At 35.4% G+C, this 14,805-nt stretch overlaps 1 protein-coding gene across 6 annotated transcripts in view; it reads right to left on the bottom strand.

The window, feature by feature from the left end:
• Positions 1 to 14,805, bottom strand: part of USP34 (ubiquitin specific peptidase 34) — a 133,252-nt gene that overhangs the window by 20,099 nt on the left and 98,348 nt on the right. For all 6 annotated transcript variants that reach the window (XM_054180076.1, XM_054180072.1, XM_054180071.1 and 3 more), the window contains 18 exons: positions 13,566 to 13,712; positions 13,421 to 13,477; positions 13,246 to 13,323; positions 12,194 to 12,288; positions 11,038 to 11,210; positions 10,300 to 10,453; positions 9,602 to 9,680; positions 8,239 to 8,292; positions 8,047 to 8,142; positions 6,209 to 6,273; positions 6,037 to 6,112; positions 5,885 to 5,932; positions 5,101 to 5,166; positions 3,475 to 3,555; positions 2,028 to 2,113; positions 714 to 882; positions 555 to 629; positions 15 to 166 (listed from right to left, as the gene is read on the bottom strand). In XM_054180076.1, coding sequence (XP_054036051.1) covers positions 15 to 166; positions 555 to 629; positions 714 to 882; positions 2,028 to 2,113; positions 3,475 to 3,555; positions 5,101 to 5,166; positions 5,885 to 5,932; positions 6,037 to 6,112; positions 6,209 to 6,273; positions 8,047 to 8,142; positions 8,239 to 8,292; positions 9,602 to 9,680; positions 10,300 to 10,453; positions 11,038 to 11,210; positions 12,194 to 12,288; positions 13,246 to 13,323; positions 13,421 to 13,477; positions 13,566 to 13,712 — 1,751 coding nt within the window. The remainder of the gene's footprint in view (positions 1 to 14; positions 167 to 554; positions 630 to 713; positions 883 to 2,027; positions 2,114 to 3,474; positions 3,556 to 5,100; positions 5,167 to 5,884; positions 5,933 to 6,036; positions 6,113 to 6,208; positions 6,274 to 8,046; positions 8,143 to 8,238; positions 8,293 to 9,601; positions 9,681 to 10,299; positions 10,454 to 11,037; positions 11,211 to 12,193; positions 12,289 to 13,245; positions 13,324 to 13,420; positions 13,478 to 13,565; positions 13,713 to 14,805) is intronic.

Consider the following 14,805-nt stretch of genomic DNA (forward strand, 5'->3'; position numbering starts at 1 on the left):
CCTGAAGCTCTTGCCTTTCTGAGCGAGACTGTTCAACTAGAAGAGCAATCAGGGCAATCATCTTTTCAAGTGCAGCAGGCCTGTATTTTTCTTCTGCTAAAGAAAGTATATCTTCCTCTTCCTCCTCTTCCTCTCCTTCTTCCTCAGAAAGTACTTCAACCTGTGGCTGAAGGAAAAAAAATCACACACTTCAGTATGAACATTTTGAGTCTTCATTTCTGAGAGCCTCTACGTGGTTTTGCATAGATTTCCACCTCTCTCTCATTCAAAACAACTTAATAAACCAAGGAACTAGCTAATCACTTGATTTTCATGTTGACTTAAAACACTGAAAATAGATAGAATAGAAATAGAAATAGAAATAGAAATAATAGAAATAGAAATAGAAATAGAAATAGAAATAGAAATAGAATAGAATAGAATAGAATTAACCAGATTGCATGAGTGAAGCAATTTTAAGTTAACAGCTGAAAGATGGTTCAGGAGACACAGCACTAATGATCACACATGTAAAATATGAAGGACTAGTTCTCACACAAGATATTCAAACTTACATTTTCGGGTCCTTTAGTTCCCATGTAGAAATGGACCATTGTGGATATGGCTTGCAGCGAAAGCAAGAATTGGCTCTGAAATATGTAGATATTAAATTACTTGTAAATACATAGCTGTGTACACATGCCTAATGCCCCAAACTACAAGACTCTACTCACTTCCTCTTCTCCCATTTTGGCAAATTCATAAAGAAAGGCAAAATATTCTGTGAGATGTTTACTGTGTGGCTTAACACCATGATCCATAATGGACAAGAGCGTCTTCACAAAGCGTGTTACACACGAGCGACTGCCAATATCTTCCACAGGACCATCCATATCATCCGAACTGAAAACAAAATCCAACTTAGGCACTTCATACAATACATGGAGCTTGAACCACTTAAAAAAACCCCACACCCTCCTATACAAATTCAAAAATATTTAGTTTTCTACTCTGTCCTACTATCATGCTCACACCTCTGACAATTTCTTTCATGTCAAGTATAGCCTCAAAACCCACACAACTTAATATAAAGTAGAATCTTTCACTCAAAATGTGGCAAGGTTCTAGTCAAGAAAAGACTTGAAAAGTCTTCTTGAAAGAATGGTATTAGGGAATCTGCTGCTTCAAATCATGATTTGCATGCTCAGTTTCCTGAGCTTCAAGACAGCTGTTACATCAAATTTTACTGTGGAGCTAAGGAAAGGTTGTCTCCTAAACACCTACACAAGATCCTGACAAGTCAGAAAACTTGCATTTTCAACCTCTTCCATCTACTGAAAGTTGGATCTTACCAATGAACAAAGCAAGTGACAGAGTTCTGTAAAGTAAGGCTTCCAGAGAAAATTAAATTTTACTCTTTGCCATGAAAACTGTATCTTCATGCTTGAATTTTGCTATGGCAGTGCAGTTATTACAATCTCTGCCATTTTTGCTCTGAAAAAACTTTATCTGGCTCATAAACTTAAGAGATGAAAGCAAAACCACTTTCCTATTATTTACGTATCAAAAAAGAATATTTCATAATTGGAAAATGACCATTTTCTTGATAATTAGCAGAACAAAGTAAAATCATCTAAGTTTCTTCCTGCTTTCTGACAAAAACTGTGACTTAGTTATATGACACTGGACCAAACTGTCATCTCCAACCTCTTTTACTGGATATACAAATTAAAATTTGCACCTGTGTGCCTCTGGACCCAATTTACAATCAGATTTTCATGTGTAAGTAGTGAAATTTACACTTGCAGTGAATTACTGGCAGTGAAAAATCAAGGTTATGCTGAAAATCTAACCTAAGGGAACAAATGTTTCAAACAATATATGTTTAGACACTCAGTTTTCCAGCCACAGTAATATTTTTAAATAAATCAGAGCATTTGGGGAAGAACAATAAAGCACAATTAACTCAATACCATTTTAGGTTAACAAGACCATTTTGAATAATTTGTTTAAAAAAAAGCACCAATGAATAGGTACTATCATTTTACCAGTCTTCCATTCCTGGCTGGAGATAAAGATGTGCATGCACTGGCCTCAGTCTCTGTATCACATGAATACACAAACGCTGGAACATCTGTAAATGCATAAGTAAATGAACACCACACGTTCCTTTGTTTACATACATGTCAATATGTATTACCTGAGCAAAGAACAGCCTGTCTCTAAGTACTGCTTCCAGCTCCATATGATTCAGCATTAAAGGTGAGATGCCCACATTCCATTAATTAGTTTAGTTACACATTGTATTTTAACCAAACAGTGAAACCTGGTTTTGTAAACAAATCTGATGGAGGAAGCCATCATCAGTGTACACTATACTGAAATGTATTTAAGACTACTGCTCATAAACATTTTTTCTTCAGTCTCTGTTTTCTGAAATGTTAAGGTATTTTGGGGCTGAATTTATGTGAAAATTCTAAGGAAATTCCAGTAATTTTTAATTCATAAAACATTCATCAAGGATTAGAACTTTGCCTAAGGCCTTGCATAGAGTTCTCCCATTCCTTTAGTAATGGGCTGCATACAGGAACTATGTATGGTTCTATACGCAAATATCACTTTAATGATCAGAAACATTAAACCAGTTGAAGGGCTGAGGGGAGATAAAGTAATTGCTTCAAAGTTTAACATAAACAACTTGTAAAGACAGTATATGCCAGGGAGGTTTATACTGGATGTCAGGAAGAAGTTCTTCATAGAGAAAGTGATTGCCCATTGGCATGGGCTGCCCGGGGAGGTGGTGGAGTTGCCATCATTGGGAGTGTTTAGGAGGAGACTTGATGGGGTGCCTGGTGCCATGGTTTAGTTGATTAGATGGTGCTGGATGATGGGTTGGATGCAATGATCTTGAAGGTCTCTTCCAACCTGGTTTATTCTATTCTACTCTACTTAAGTGCAATTATTAACAGTATTTGTATCTGTGAATAACCAAATGCTAACTAATGTCAGATTTTTTTCAATTTGAGGTAATTCCAGAAAAGGGTATTGATAAAACATTGTGGCATAAGGTTATAAAATCAAATCTATTAATGAAAGTGAAAGCCAGAAGTTTAGAAATGAGGCTTTCCATTAGGAGTACTGAATGTACTTTTCTTTTTTCTCTCTTGAATGTGTTTTTATGCATTATTGTTGAACCAACTCAGAAGAAAAAAAATATTAATGTAAAGTATTTACATTTCTAGAGATCATGTGGGAGTTGTAGAATCTTTGATTTGTATCTTTCATGACACCTTGTGATCCTGGCTGTACAACTACAGCAGTAGTGATTTTGTTTCAAATAACAATAAAGCTCCCATGGCCAAATACATTCTCAAAATCATAGCAAAAAGAGAATAAAATAATTGCAGGAAGTGATATAAACTTTCGGAATCATTGTATATGTTGTGATAATTGTCCGCTTCTGTTCATGGGTCAGACAGTCACATTTTTTCTTACCTGTCTCACAATCTGATTGGGACACTTTATTAGAATCTGCATTGGCCACCAATCATCATCAGCCATACGATCCAAAAACCACTGCAGAAGATACATACTTTGTTAGTTTTGTTCCAAACTTGATGTAGTCCAATCACCTTTTTTGCATGATATTAAAGTCTGAAGAGAAACGGATGTCACTAATATTAAGGATTAAGCAAGTATTAATCCATGGGAAATCTAAACATCTTCCATGCATGACAAGAAAGGAATAAAGAACAAGAGCAGTAAACATCTATTTAAGTTTACATCCAGCATCTTCTCATCCCTGGGTTCTGCATGCCATTACTTAGATCTCTGGAAGGACAAGCTTATCCTGAAAAGCCATGTCAATGGAATAAAAACAATGCTTACAAAGAAACATAAGCTGAAGAAGAAGCTGTAGAATAGGGATAGGCTTAAACAAGAACATAGATCCTGAATTAGATCCCTTTTGAAATTTAAAATGTGGAAAAAAGCCTTACTATTCCCAGGGACAAAAAATAAAGTACAGAAATAACAGAGAATGATTCATTCAAAGCCAGACTCCACACATAATGCAGCTGATACCACAAACTTTATTCACAAGGAAAGACAATTTAAAGTATCCAAGTTGTTGCTCTTTTTCTTTTCATTGTACCCATTTTTTACTACATTAACTATAGTTAAGTATTTATATATATATATGTATGTATTACTGTATGCTACTATATTCCTCCACTAGTGAAACTGCATCACCCAAGCAGGAAATGTTATGTAATTTAACAACCTAGAACCAATTTATCAAACAATATTTTATTAATTATTACTGAATAAGGCCTAAAGCTAGATACAGTATATATACACATTGGGGTCCTTACACGTGCAAACTATCACTGATAGTCTGTGACAAATTTCATATCAACTTTCCTTATGTATCTCAAAATTGTTTTCACCAACACCACAGTAAATTCTTTGTCTGTGGTTTCTCAGTCTCTCTCCACTTTGTCCCAGACTCCCTTCAGGCAGTATTCTGAAAAATTTTATATAAAAACTATTCCTCCATTTTCCCCTCTTTCTAGGCATTTTCAGTCTTTCTACAAATTTGGCACAAGATCCTCATCTTCATAAGCAAGTCACAATATGAACTAGTTTTCACCCAAGTCTAACATTAGCTGTTCTTATTCCCCTTACAAGCTTCTTCACTGCACCACAGCCTTTTATTGCACTGTCCTCTCCCCTTGGGTTCAGCTCCAGTCCCTGTTGTTCTAGTCCTTAAACATGTCTAGGCTGTGCATGAGTCTTTCATCTGTCACTTCATTTAAACTCCTCTTAATTACACAAACCTGTATGGTAATAATCAAATAAAGAGGTTGTGACACTGTGCCTTCTATTCTAGTGACAAAATTAATTTGGCCTGTGGTCTCACCATAGATGTCTGAAAATAAAAGTCAGGTCATTCCCCAGAATCTGCAGTATTCAGAGAGGATGGATTTAAGCTCATAGTGCACAAATATGCCAAATACAGTTGTTCATAGTCCAAAATATTCTAGGGATACGAACCTCCAGGAAAGTTAAACAATATATAGAAAGTTGGTTTGTACTTTGCTGAGTTCCTAAATCACTTACTTCACAAGCTGCCTGACTGTTATTAAACTGTTTTGTTAACAGTTCAATCCACTGAAGCATTGTAGGCTGTAAATAGAAATACAGAGAAAATTATAATTTAAAATAATAAATGGCAACATAATCTTTAAACATTTCTAAAGGGTCAGTTAGAACTGAATCTTACAAACACAGTTAAAAATATTAAACATTTTAGTTACAAACACTAAATGTTTTATAAACTAGTAATATGTTGCACCTACACAAAAGTAACAGTACGTACATTGGAACTAATGCAAGTAGTACCTTCTCCTTTGGACTGTTAATTACACATTATTAAATATTCTTATTAATCCCACACACTATAGGATTAATAGCACTATGCCATCATAGATGAGAAAGAAGTAACGTTTGACTGAGAATAAAAATGCTTCAGATATAAATACTAGCATGAACAACAAGCAATTTCTAAGTTAAAAACTGATGAGCACAGCTGTTGCTCAGTGGTAAACACTCCCCTCTACATCAAATGTTAACAAGTTAATATCTGAATCATCCAGGAATTTTCAAATGAAAGAACAAGACATCTCTTGTTCCTGCTGCAGTGCTGGGGGGGCACAGCAACCACTTGTTTTTGCTGTGCAGTGTTTACTAGAAATGCGTTAAATGACACTCTTTAAACATTGACTTTGTATTGTCTGTGTTATTTAATACACCTCTAAATTACACTTTTGAAATTAAAACATACAGGTATTTTTCACTACATTCATGCAGTTAGTTGATAAGGATTTACAAGTAAATAGTATACCTTCTCCTTTGAATGAATAAATGTCTCTAGTACAAAGGAAGTGCTTAACTGAAAAAAAAAAAATAGATTGCACCGTTAAATACAGAATGCCTGAATGAAAATGTAAACAAAGGAAAATTAAACCATGCATGATATAGTTTTGAAGTACTTACCTTTGCTGTCATCAGGGAAACTGCCTTTGGATCTGGTAGTGTGCTTGGGATGCTACTACACAACTGCCACATAAACCTAGAGTCAGTAATTTTATTTGTTAATTAAAATAAATAATGATAATCTGCAAGAAGAAAAGAAGCATTAATATTACATTTTTTAAGAAAAACTTACCCAAAATATGTATGTTCAAAAATGTTCTTGTCTTGAAGAAACTGCATGTTATCATGCCATATCCACTGAAGAAAAAATGCTAACATCAGATACAAGAAAGCAGTTTATTTCACTACATAAGCATGATTTCAAGAATACTTAAATGCTTGCCATGGCTAAGAAAACAAAATGTTTTCTTGTGGAAAATTTTTTTTCTGGACACATTTTGTTTTAAAGGATTGGCTCAAGGTTGTTTTATTCATACTATAGCAGATATTACTTTGCTTGCCATATGACTGCAGAAAAGAGCTCAGAACCCTCTCGCTCTGTCATCTCATTAGTACAACTTAAATACTCACATTTTCAGGGTGAAACCTGAAAACTGTTACAACAGGTTAAAAAAGAACGAGAGTTTAAGATCATATTTTGATGTCTGCAATAATGCACTAACTTCAAAACCCAAACCTACTTTCCTAACAGTTTCACTGACATCAGTCAAGACTTTTCAGTACTCTAACTAGGTATTCCCAAAGGGAGAAGTTCTGACCAAAGTCTGATTAGCTCTGTGAACTTTAGACAAATTCTTAAAAACTCCATCATTATCTACAAAAGGGTTTCATGACAGGTTCTCTTTGTTCCTCTCTCCAAAATGATGTTTCTGACCACTTTTCACACAGAAAAAACATCTTAAAGTTTTAACTCTGCTACAATTTATCTATCATTCTCATGACTGAGGAAGGACAAAAAGCATGACCTGATTTGTTGGCTAGGGATGAAGAGTCTTTTTAAGTTAAGAACCTAACATGTGAAAGATGATAAAACAACACTTCTGGACAGAGGGAGCAGGAAAACTAATAAGGGAGAGGAATGTCTTGCAGATCCCGTAGCGGGGTTACACAACTAGATCTGTAGTGAAATACTCTGCTCCTGTACACTGCATTTTCCACTTCCTCAGGTCATATATGTCTTAATAATGATCCTAAGATCAGCCCTCATCACTGAGGAGAACAGGAAGATGTAGCTGCACCAGGGGAGGATTAGGCTGGATGCTAGGAAATACTTCTTCACAGAGAGGGTTATCAAACACTGGAATGGTCTGCCAAGGCAGTGGTGGAATCGCCATCCCTGGAGGTGTTTAAGCAGCATGTGGACCTGGCACTTAGGGACATGGTTTAGTATTGACCCTTTACTGCTAGGTCAAAGGCTGGACCGGAGGATCTCTGAGATTTCTTCCAACCAGATGTTTTCTGTGATTCCAGGTTTTGTTTCCCCTACAGGTCCCTTTCACCAAAACCTAGGCTACTCTATGACTCCGGGAAGGAAGGGATTCTTTTCTGAACGATGCTCACCATCATAAGCACAAAGAGTTACGATCTTACAGAATTTCACTTAGAATTTCACAACCCACTAGCAAAAGTGCAAACAAACAGCTGGAACTGTCCTCTTATTCTATCCCTCCTCAAAGCAACATGTTGCTGAGGAACTGAAAGATGAAAAAAGGATTATGGCTAATAAGAATACGTCCTGTAATACTGCAATTTTGCAGAAAACGTCGCTAAGCTCTCCCCAAACCCAAACAAACAGTCTTCTACCATTCTTTACAAATAGGAAAGTGAATGATTCATGTATCTAGATTGAAAGATACAGGAAAGAATGAAAAAACCTCTAAACTTGAAATACTGTCGAAATCTTAATTTACTTTCTATCACATAATATTCTCCTTAAGGAAGAAAGTTAAATGAAAGGACCGCTTTATTGGTTTAAATTATATTTGCTTTCTTATGTTTATTCAGATTCCTGATTTGTTTAGGATTTCCTATAGTATTTTAAAATTGGTGTTAAAACAAATCAACTTGTACCTCCAGCAATTCTGATGAAACATCAAATTTGTAGTCTTTGCCATTTTCCTCCTCTGGTTCCATCCGTTTATAAAACAGCATGTAAGCACTGTGTGTCTTTAAGAGAAAAACATCTGTATAATTTTTGCTTTGAGAGATAAATTATGGAAGTAGAAATATAATCACGTGAACAAGTGTTTGGAAGAGTAATACCTTTTCAAAGGAGAAGTCCATAAATTTATCAGTAACAGAATCGTAAGTTTTTGTCTGTCAAGAAGAAAGTAAACCCATTAATTACAAGCTTTTTAAATGGCCTGGTTATTGACAATTATTTCAGGACATTTCCAGAGAGGCTGCTGACAATTTATTTCTTGCTCAAAGTAGTCGTCTTTATTTTCTTACACAGTCACCTATTCTGATTCTTCATTTGGTTACTCAACACTGTGACTTATATCTCAAGTAATTTCCTGCCTATTTCAGGCACTTACGGGTATTTTATTAATTTGTCAAAGTCATTTGTCTTTATTTCTCTTTATCAGACAAGAGGATTTTTCTTATTTACAGAACTGTTTTAAGTATGACACTGATTATTAAGAATATGTTTTATATAAAGACAAAAATTAGAAGAAATTATAAATTTGAGTGCCATGACCAAAAAAAAAAATTATGCCAATATAAAGAAATAGTAAGGTTTATGTATTTAAAAACCTTATGCTACTAAAAGCAAACAGACATAACTTTAAGAAATTTTACCTCCTTACAATAAAAGAACATGCAAATCTATTTAAATTTGTGGATTCATTAGCTTGAAAATCACTTACTAATATCAGAGCTCAAACTGCAGCAGAGCGGTACACAGATCTGACAAGATTTTAGCTAATTTCTGTCACCACTGAAAAAGGTTGTGACCCTAAAATGTTCACAGACCAGAACCTGGACATTTCTGACATAAGGCACAGACAAAGATCAAAAAGCCCTGTTTCTCCAGGACAGGACTCAGCTTGAAGCTATTATTCTTTCAGTCAATAGTTTGAACAAAGCAGCTATCGAAGAGAAGGATTTTTAAATGCTCAGTTTTTAATAAATAAATAAAATGATGATAAAACCCAGATATAATGAAGAAATACCTCCTCTTTGGAGAAAGATTTCGTTAATTCATTTAGGTTCATTAATAATACCTATACTATACTTCCAATACCTGTATTTTAAAAATACATAAAAATACCTGGATTCATATTCACAAATTAAATAACAGGAGGTTGGTACAGGACAAATTAAGACTCTTCTTCCTTTATCACCTTAACTTCTGTTCCATAGAAAGTATATATAAAAAAATAATCTTGCACACCCTTTGAAGAGACTGATGGTGGAAGAAAAGCTATCTACGTGAACCTAAGACAGAGGATCACCTGCACAATGAAGATGACAAAGGTTTAATAAAACCCAGCTAACACTTTAACTGTTTCACATGCATTCATGACACATAGTAGGCGAAAGGTGAACAGTCTGGAATCATTCATTAAAGTCTTCAGAACAGATCTTGTACTGAACAGGATAAATAGAGAAGTCAACTTACAGTCATTTCTCCACCAAAACATTCTGAAGCAAGCTGGGCAGAATCAAACGGTTTTACTTCAGCGTCATTGAAAAGATACCTGTAAAATAGTAAGCTTTTCAAACAGCTTCTGTTTGACACAAGAGCAAATAAAGCATAACAAGCACTTAAAATGACTCTTCAGATTCAAGTTTTCCATAACTTCTAATGTCTTTGGAATCACAGCAAACTGAAAACTGATCCCCGAAGTGTCCTCCTTTCAGTAAGATCAGGAAGTCAGTATTTCAACAGTTCTTGATTTTTCTCTTTATCAAGAGACACATTATTTTCACCATTTTTCCAGTCTGACACTAGTACAGATAACACTTTAATGCAGCCAAGAAGATTTGGCTTTTCCTTTTCAATCTGAATAAAACTGAAATAAAAATAGATTAAAATATAGTCAATAGTCCTGTCAAGAAACAAGCACTGGATGTATGTAAGACTACCACAGCATTATCCTGCTGCCCCTGTGTCCAAGGCACTCCGTAACTATTACAGCTACAGCACACAAATTTTAATGCTAATAAATACACTTGAATCTATTAAATTCCAACATCTGATGCTTTTGAGAAGAACCTACAGCACATTTATCTCCTATACAACTGCATCTGACAAAGTCAACAAGTTTTAGTTATTTTAAAGTAAGAAATTACAAAATGTTGTTTTGCATAACTCACCATTTGTTGTTTTTGTATGCATGGGGATTGACTATATCTCTGATAAAACTGTAGTAATGGCCACCATCTGCTGTTCCTGTATGAACCGTTACACCTATCAGATCATACTCATAACTTTCAGTTTCTTTCAAATAATCACCATCTTCCTTAAAACCTGAAATAATTTGATATAATATTTAAGCAGTTAGTTCCTGAGCACATGAATTTCATCATTAGCATGACTTACACGCACATTTCTTGTAGTTGCACCTAACGTGTCGTCTTTTCAGTACTGCACCCCAATGACAGAAGGAAGCTCTGTGCCCAGAAAAAGCAGCACAGATCCCAACTCTGTGGAACTGTTACTGTTTTGTTTTTCTTTTTCTTTTTTTCAAAACACAATACTGAAGACATGAGGACTAATAAAAAAAGCTATTCCAAATTAGCACTTCTTTATGATGGCAGTCAGCTTTTTGCTCAAGTATCACTCTGCAAAATCAAAACATCCCAATAACAAATTTTATTTAACTATTTGTAATTTCCTTCATTCTTAAAAAAAAAAATTTTAAGAATACTTCAAATTGGCCATTTTGCTCCTCACATTTATTAAATAAAGTGTGTGACTTTGGGATTACAGGTTAAAACGATACTGGACTTTATTGGCTTAAAATCACTATTTTTGACTTAGGTTACATCTGCAGAAAGTGGTACACAAATGAAAAAGACGAAGCTTGTTCCAATTCATTTCATAAAGCATACCTTCTTTTCTGTCAGTTTTTCCCATGAGGAAATCTTCAGTGTAAGGTGTCATATCCAAACGCAAAGGGAATGAAAAATGCGTATTGACTTTCTCCTTCATCATGGTTACCATATTAAATGTGTATCTCATTGTGTTGAAGCTTAGGATACGAGGTAGTTTCTTAAAGCATGCCCTGAAGAATTAGAAATAATCATGATCAACAAAAGCTTAGTAGGTTCAACTGTATTTTCACAAAGGTTTTAAAACATTTGTTTCAAGCTGAACATTGGAAATCCGTTGCTAAGTCACACAACTACGAAATTCACCTGTCACAATGTGCTAGAGCAGGACAGTCTAAGCAGCAGCAGACAGGTCAGATTTAGCCTGTTGAACAATCCTAACCATGCCTTGGAAGAAACATCAAACTTACTCATATGGCATGACATGACAGTGTTCTAAAACGGTATTGTAAAATGAGCCACAAACAGTTTTAACACTATAAACTGCCTCACTAGGCAGAGTTAATATCTTGTAAGTGGCAAATTTTAATGCCGAATGCATCTTGTATTAAGTCTCAAACTTCACAACAATGATTTTAAAGGAGGTTACTCCTTTGCCCATGTCATCTTATCAGGTACAAAACCAGCTATGAGGGCTTTCATCACAAAAAGATAAATTAGCTGCAATATAAAGATAGCATAAAATTTTAATTTAGCTTTCTCTTTGTCAGCAGACTTTTTAAAATATGGGACTATTTTTAGAACTACCAATTTTAATTAAGAAACTTTTGGTTAAGTATGAAACATCAGCAATTATCCTGAATAACGAATGCCACAAGTACTGAACAACCTCTGAAAGAATCTGTTCTTTGTAAATGCGAGAAGTAGAAGATTTTGAAAGGTACTAATGTCTAAAAATGTCCTTTTGTTTTCTTTAAGAAAAGGTCAGAACACTTTACTGTCTAAATAATCTTTCGCTAACACACCTTATATTCCTTGCTTTGGAAATTTGATTTCTTACTTATCCGCTCACTTGCATGAGGGCCACATCCTCATAGGCATACCCAGCAGCAAACCGAATGAAACCACAATCCTGTTTCATTTATAGGATTACTCTTATTCCAACAGCAAATTCAGTATTTTGCTAAAAGGAAACACATTTACTTCTTAATCATACCTTTTTTCAGCACGTACTTTCTTTCCACAATGAGAACATGTATACATGTTGTCGCCTTCCAAGGTATCTTTAATAGTTACTTCATCAAGAGATTCCTACATATAATGAACAATAAAAGGAGCTTGTTCAACTTAAGGATTTGTATCTTGTGCTCATGTGGCCTCCTTTACAAGCCACTCTCTCTCAATCTTAAAGTAAGTTTAATGAACATTTCCACAAATTATGAATGTAAAGGTGGTCACCAAAAGTTTGGAAGAGCATGCACCTGAACTAAGAGAAAAGTTCAACATACATAGAATACATACATAGAATAAACCAGGTTGGAAGAGACCTTCAAGATCATCGTGTCCAACCCATCAACCAATCCAACACCACCCAAACAACTAACCCATGGCACCAAGCACCCCATCAAGTCTTCTCCTGAAAACCTCCAGTGATGGCGACTCCACCACCTCCCCAGGCAGCCCATTCCAATGGGCAATCACTCTTTCTGTATAGAACTTTTTCCTAACATCTAGCCTGAACCTCCCCCGGTGCAGCCTGAGACTGTGTCCTCTTGTTCTGGTACTGGCCACCAGTTCATAACCCAAACACAAAATTAAGGAACTGATTCAGAAAAACTGTACTCAAGATTTTAAGCTGCCCCAAAGAATTAAATTGAAACTCAAATTCCAATTATGGGGATTAACAGATTCTTAAAAAAGTTGATAATGTGAAATTATGGAGGTGTAAGTTTCAAATTAACTTCGTAAGCAATAGTACATGTGCACGTGACATCTTTTGACATTCACATAACACATGGCCACAGCATTTATCAAATGCAGAAGTGAGTATGCATTTAATGACTGTAACACAATCTTTAGTCAACTAAAAATGGCACCAGCTGATAAGCATGTTGCATTGCCAAGATGAAACAATTCAACTAAAAGTACAACAAAACAGATAAAGAAAGCATCATCATATTCAACAGCATACGATTCAGTCTTTTAGACTTGAGTGGGCCCATTTGTAATTGGGATCTATGCTACGCATCTCAGCTTGGCATTACTTACATAAATATTCTTCATATCTGCCACCTGACATCTCACTGTATAGAACTCTTCTGCAGTTTGACTTACATGCTCACAGTCCTAAAACACAGCAATGAAAAGGAAAAGCAATGAAATAACTCTTTTGAAGATTTAAATAAACATCTTTAAAAGATAAGGATAGGGAAAGAACACTTACCAAAGAAACAACATTGTTTGTGATAACCCCTCCAAACAAACTTTTCACTGTATTTTTCTGTGAATGAATTAATAAATTCTGTCAAGGCAATTTGAGCAAATTGGTAGGCTTCTAAGCTCCCTTTTGCCCCCTCTTAATAACTCACCAGTTCTGGAGACATTTCTTCTATTTTTGTTATTAGGTCAGTGAAGAACTCAGTCATATCTTTCTGCTCTCCAGTGTTCAGTGGCTGCTTATCCATGGTGTAGGTTTTACAGAAAGGCCTTGGATTGTATGCCTTACATTCACTTTCCTTTAGTAAAAAGTATCCAACAAAACAAATCAACACAAAGTCTTGCATTTTTAAGTTAGCTACATTGAATATATCTACATGAATGACTGCTTGAAGAAGGAAATCTACACACAATATCTCCATATTTCTACAAGGCAACAAAGTTGTTTACATTTCTGATTAAATGTAATGCAATTTTTAACCGATTATGATACTCCTTATTATAACAGCAGACACAAAATAGTATTAAATACTATTTAATGAATGCTTAATAAAATGAATCATTAAAATAAAATAATTTGGCTGAAGATGTGACACATCCAGTTTCAGCATGTTATGTTCAGATACAAAACATAGGATGAAAAACTGCAGCCTGTATTTATGTATTTCTGGACACTAGCAACTTAGATCCTGGCAAGTCCTTAATTCTCTTTCAGACTTCTCTATGGTATAAAACTATATCATCTTGTTCTCAACTGTGTGTCCTCAGAGAAAAGAATTTGCAGTATAAAGCAATTCTTTGGAGTACATCCCCCATTCTACTGCCTTGCACACTGGGAATGCAAACTTATTTACAGCAGAAGGAACCTGTTCTTGTAAACAACAATCTATCTACTGTTCTCTTCAATGGATATGTACCAGGACAGTGAGTTCTGTAAATATTACAGGACTCTTGGAATCAAGTCTCTTTAAGGTTTTAATATTGAATAGAATAGAATAGAATAGAACAGAATAGAACAGAACAGAACAGAGTAGAACAGAATAGAACAGAACAGAACAGAGTAGAACAGAACAGAATAGAATAGAATAGAATAGAATAGAATAGAATAGAATAGAATAGAATAGACCAGGTTAGAAGAGACCTTCAAGATCATCATGTCCAACCTATCATCCAACTCTACCCAATCAACTAAACCATGCAACCAAGCATCCTGTCAAGCCTCGCCCTGAACACCCACAGCGACGGCGACCCCACCACCTCCTCAGGCAGCCCATTCCAGTGGGCAATCACTCTCTCTGTGTAAAACTTCCTCCTAACCTCCAGCCTAACCCTCCCCTGACGCAGCCTGAGACTGTGCCCTCTTGTTCTGGTACTGGTTGCCTGGGAGAAGAG

Source organism: Dryobates pubescens, chromosome 3, assembly GCF_014839835.1.
Source record: "Dryobates pubescens isolate bDryPub1 chromosome 3, bDryPub1.pri, whole genome shotgun sequence".
Taxonomy (NCBI): domain Eukaryota; kingdom Metazoa; phylum Chordata; class Aves; order Piciformes; family Picidae; genus Dryobates; species Dryobates pubescens.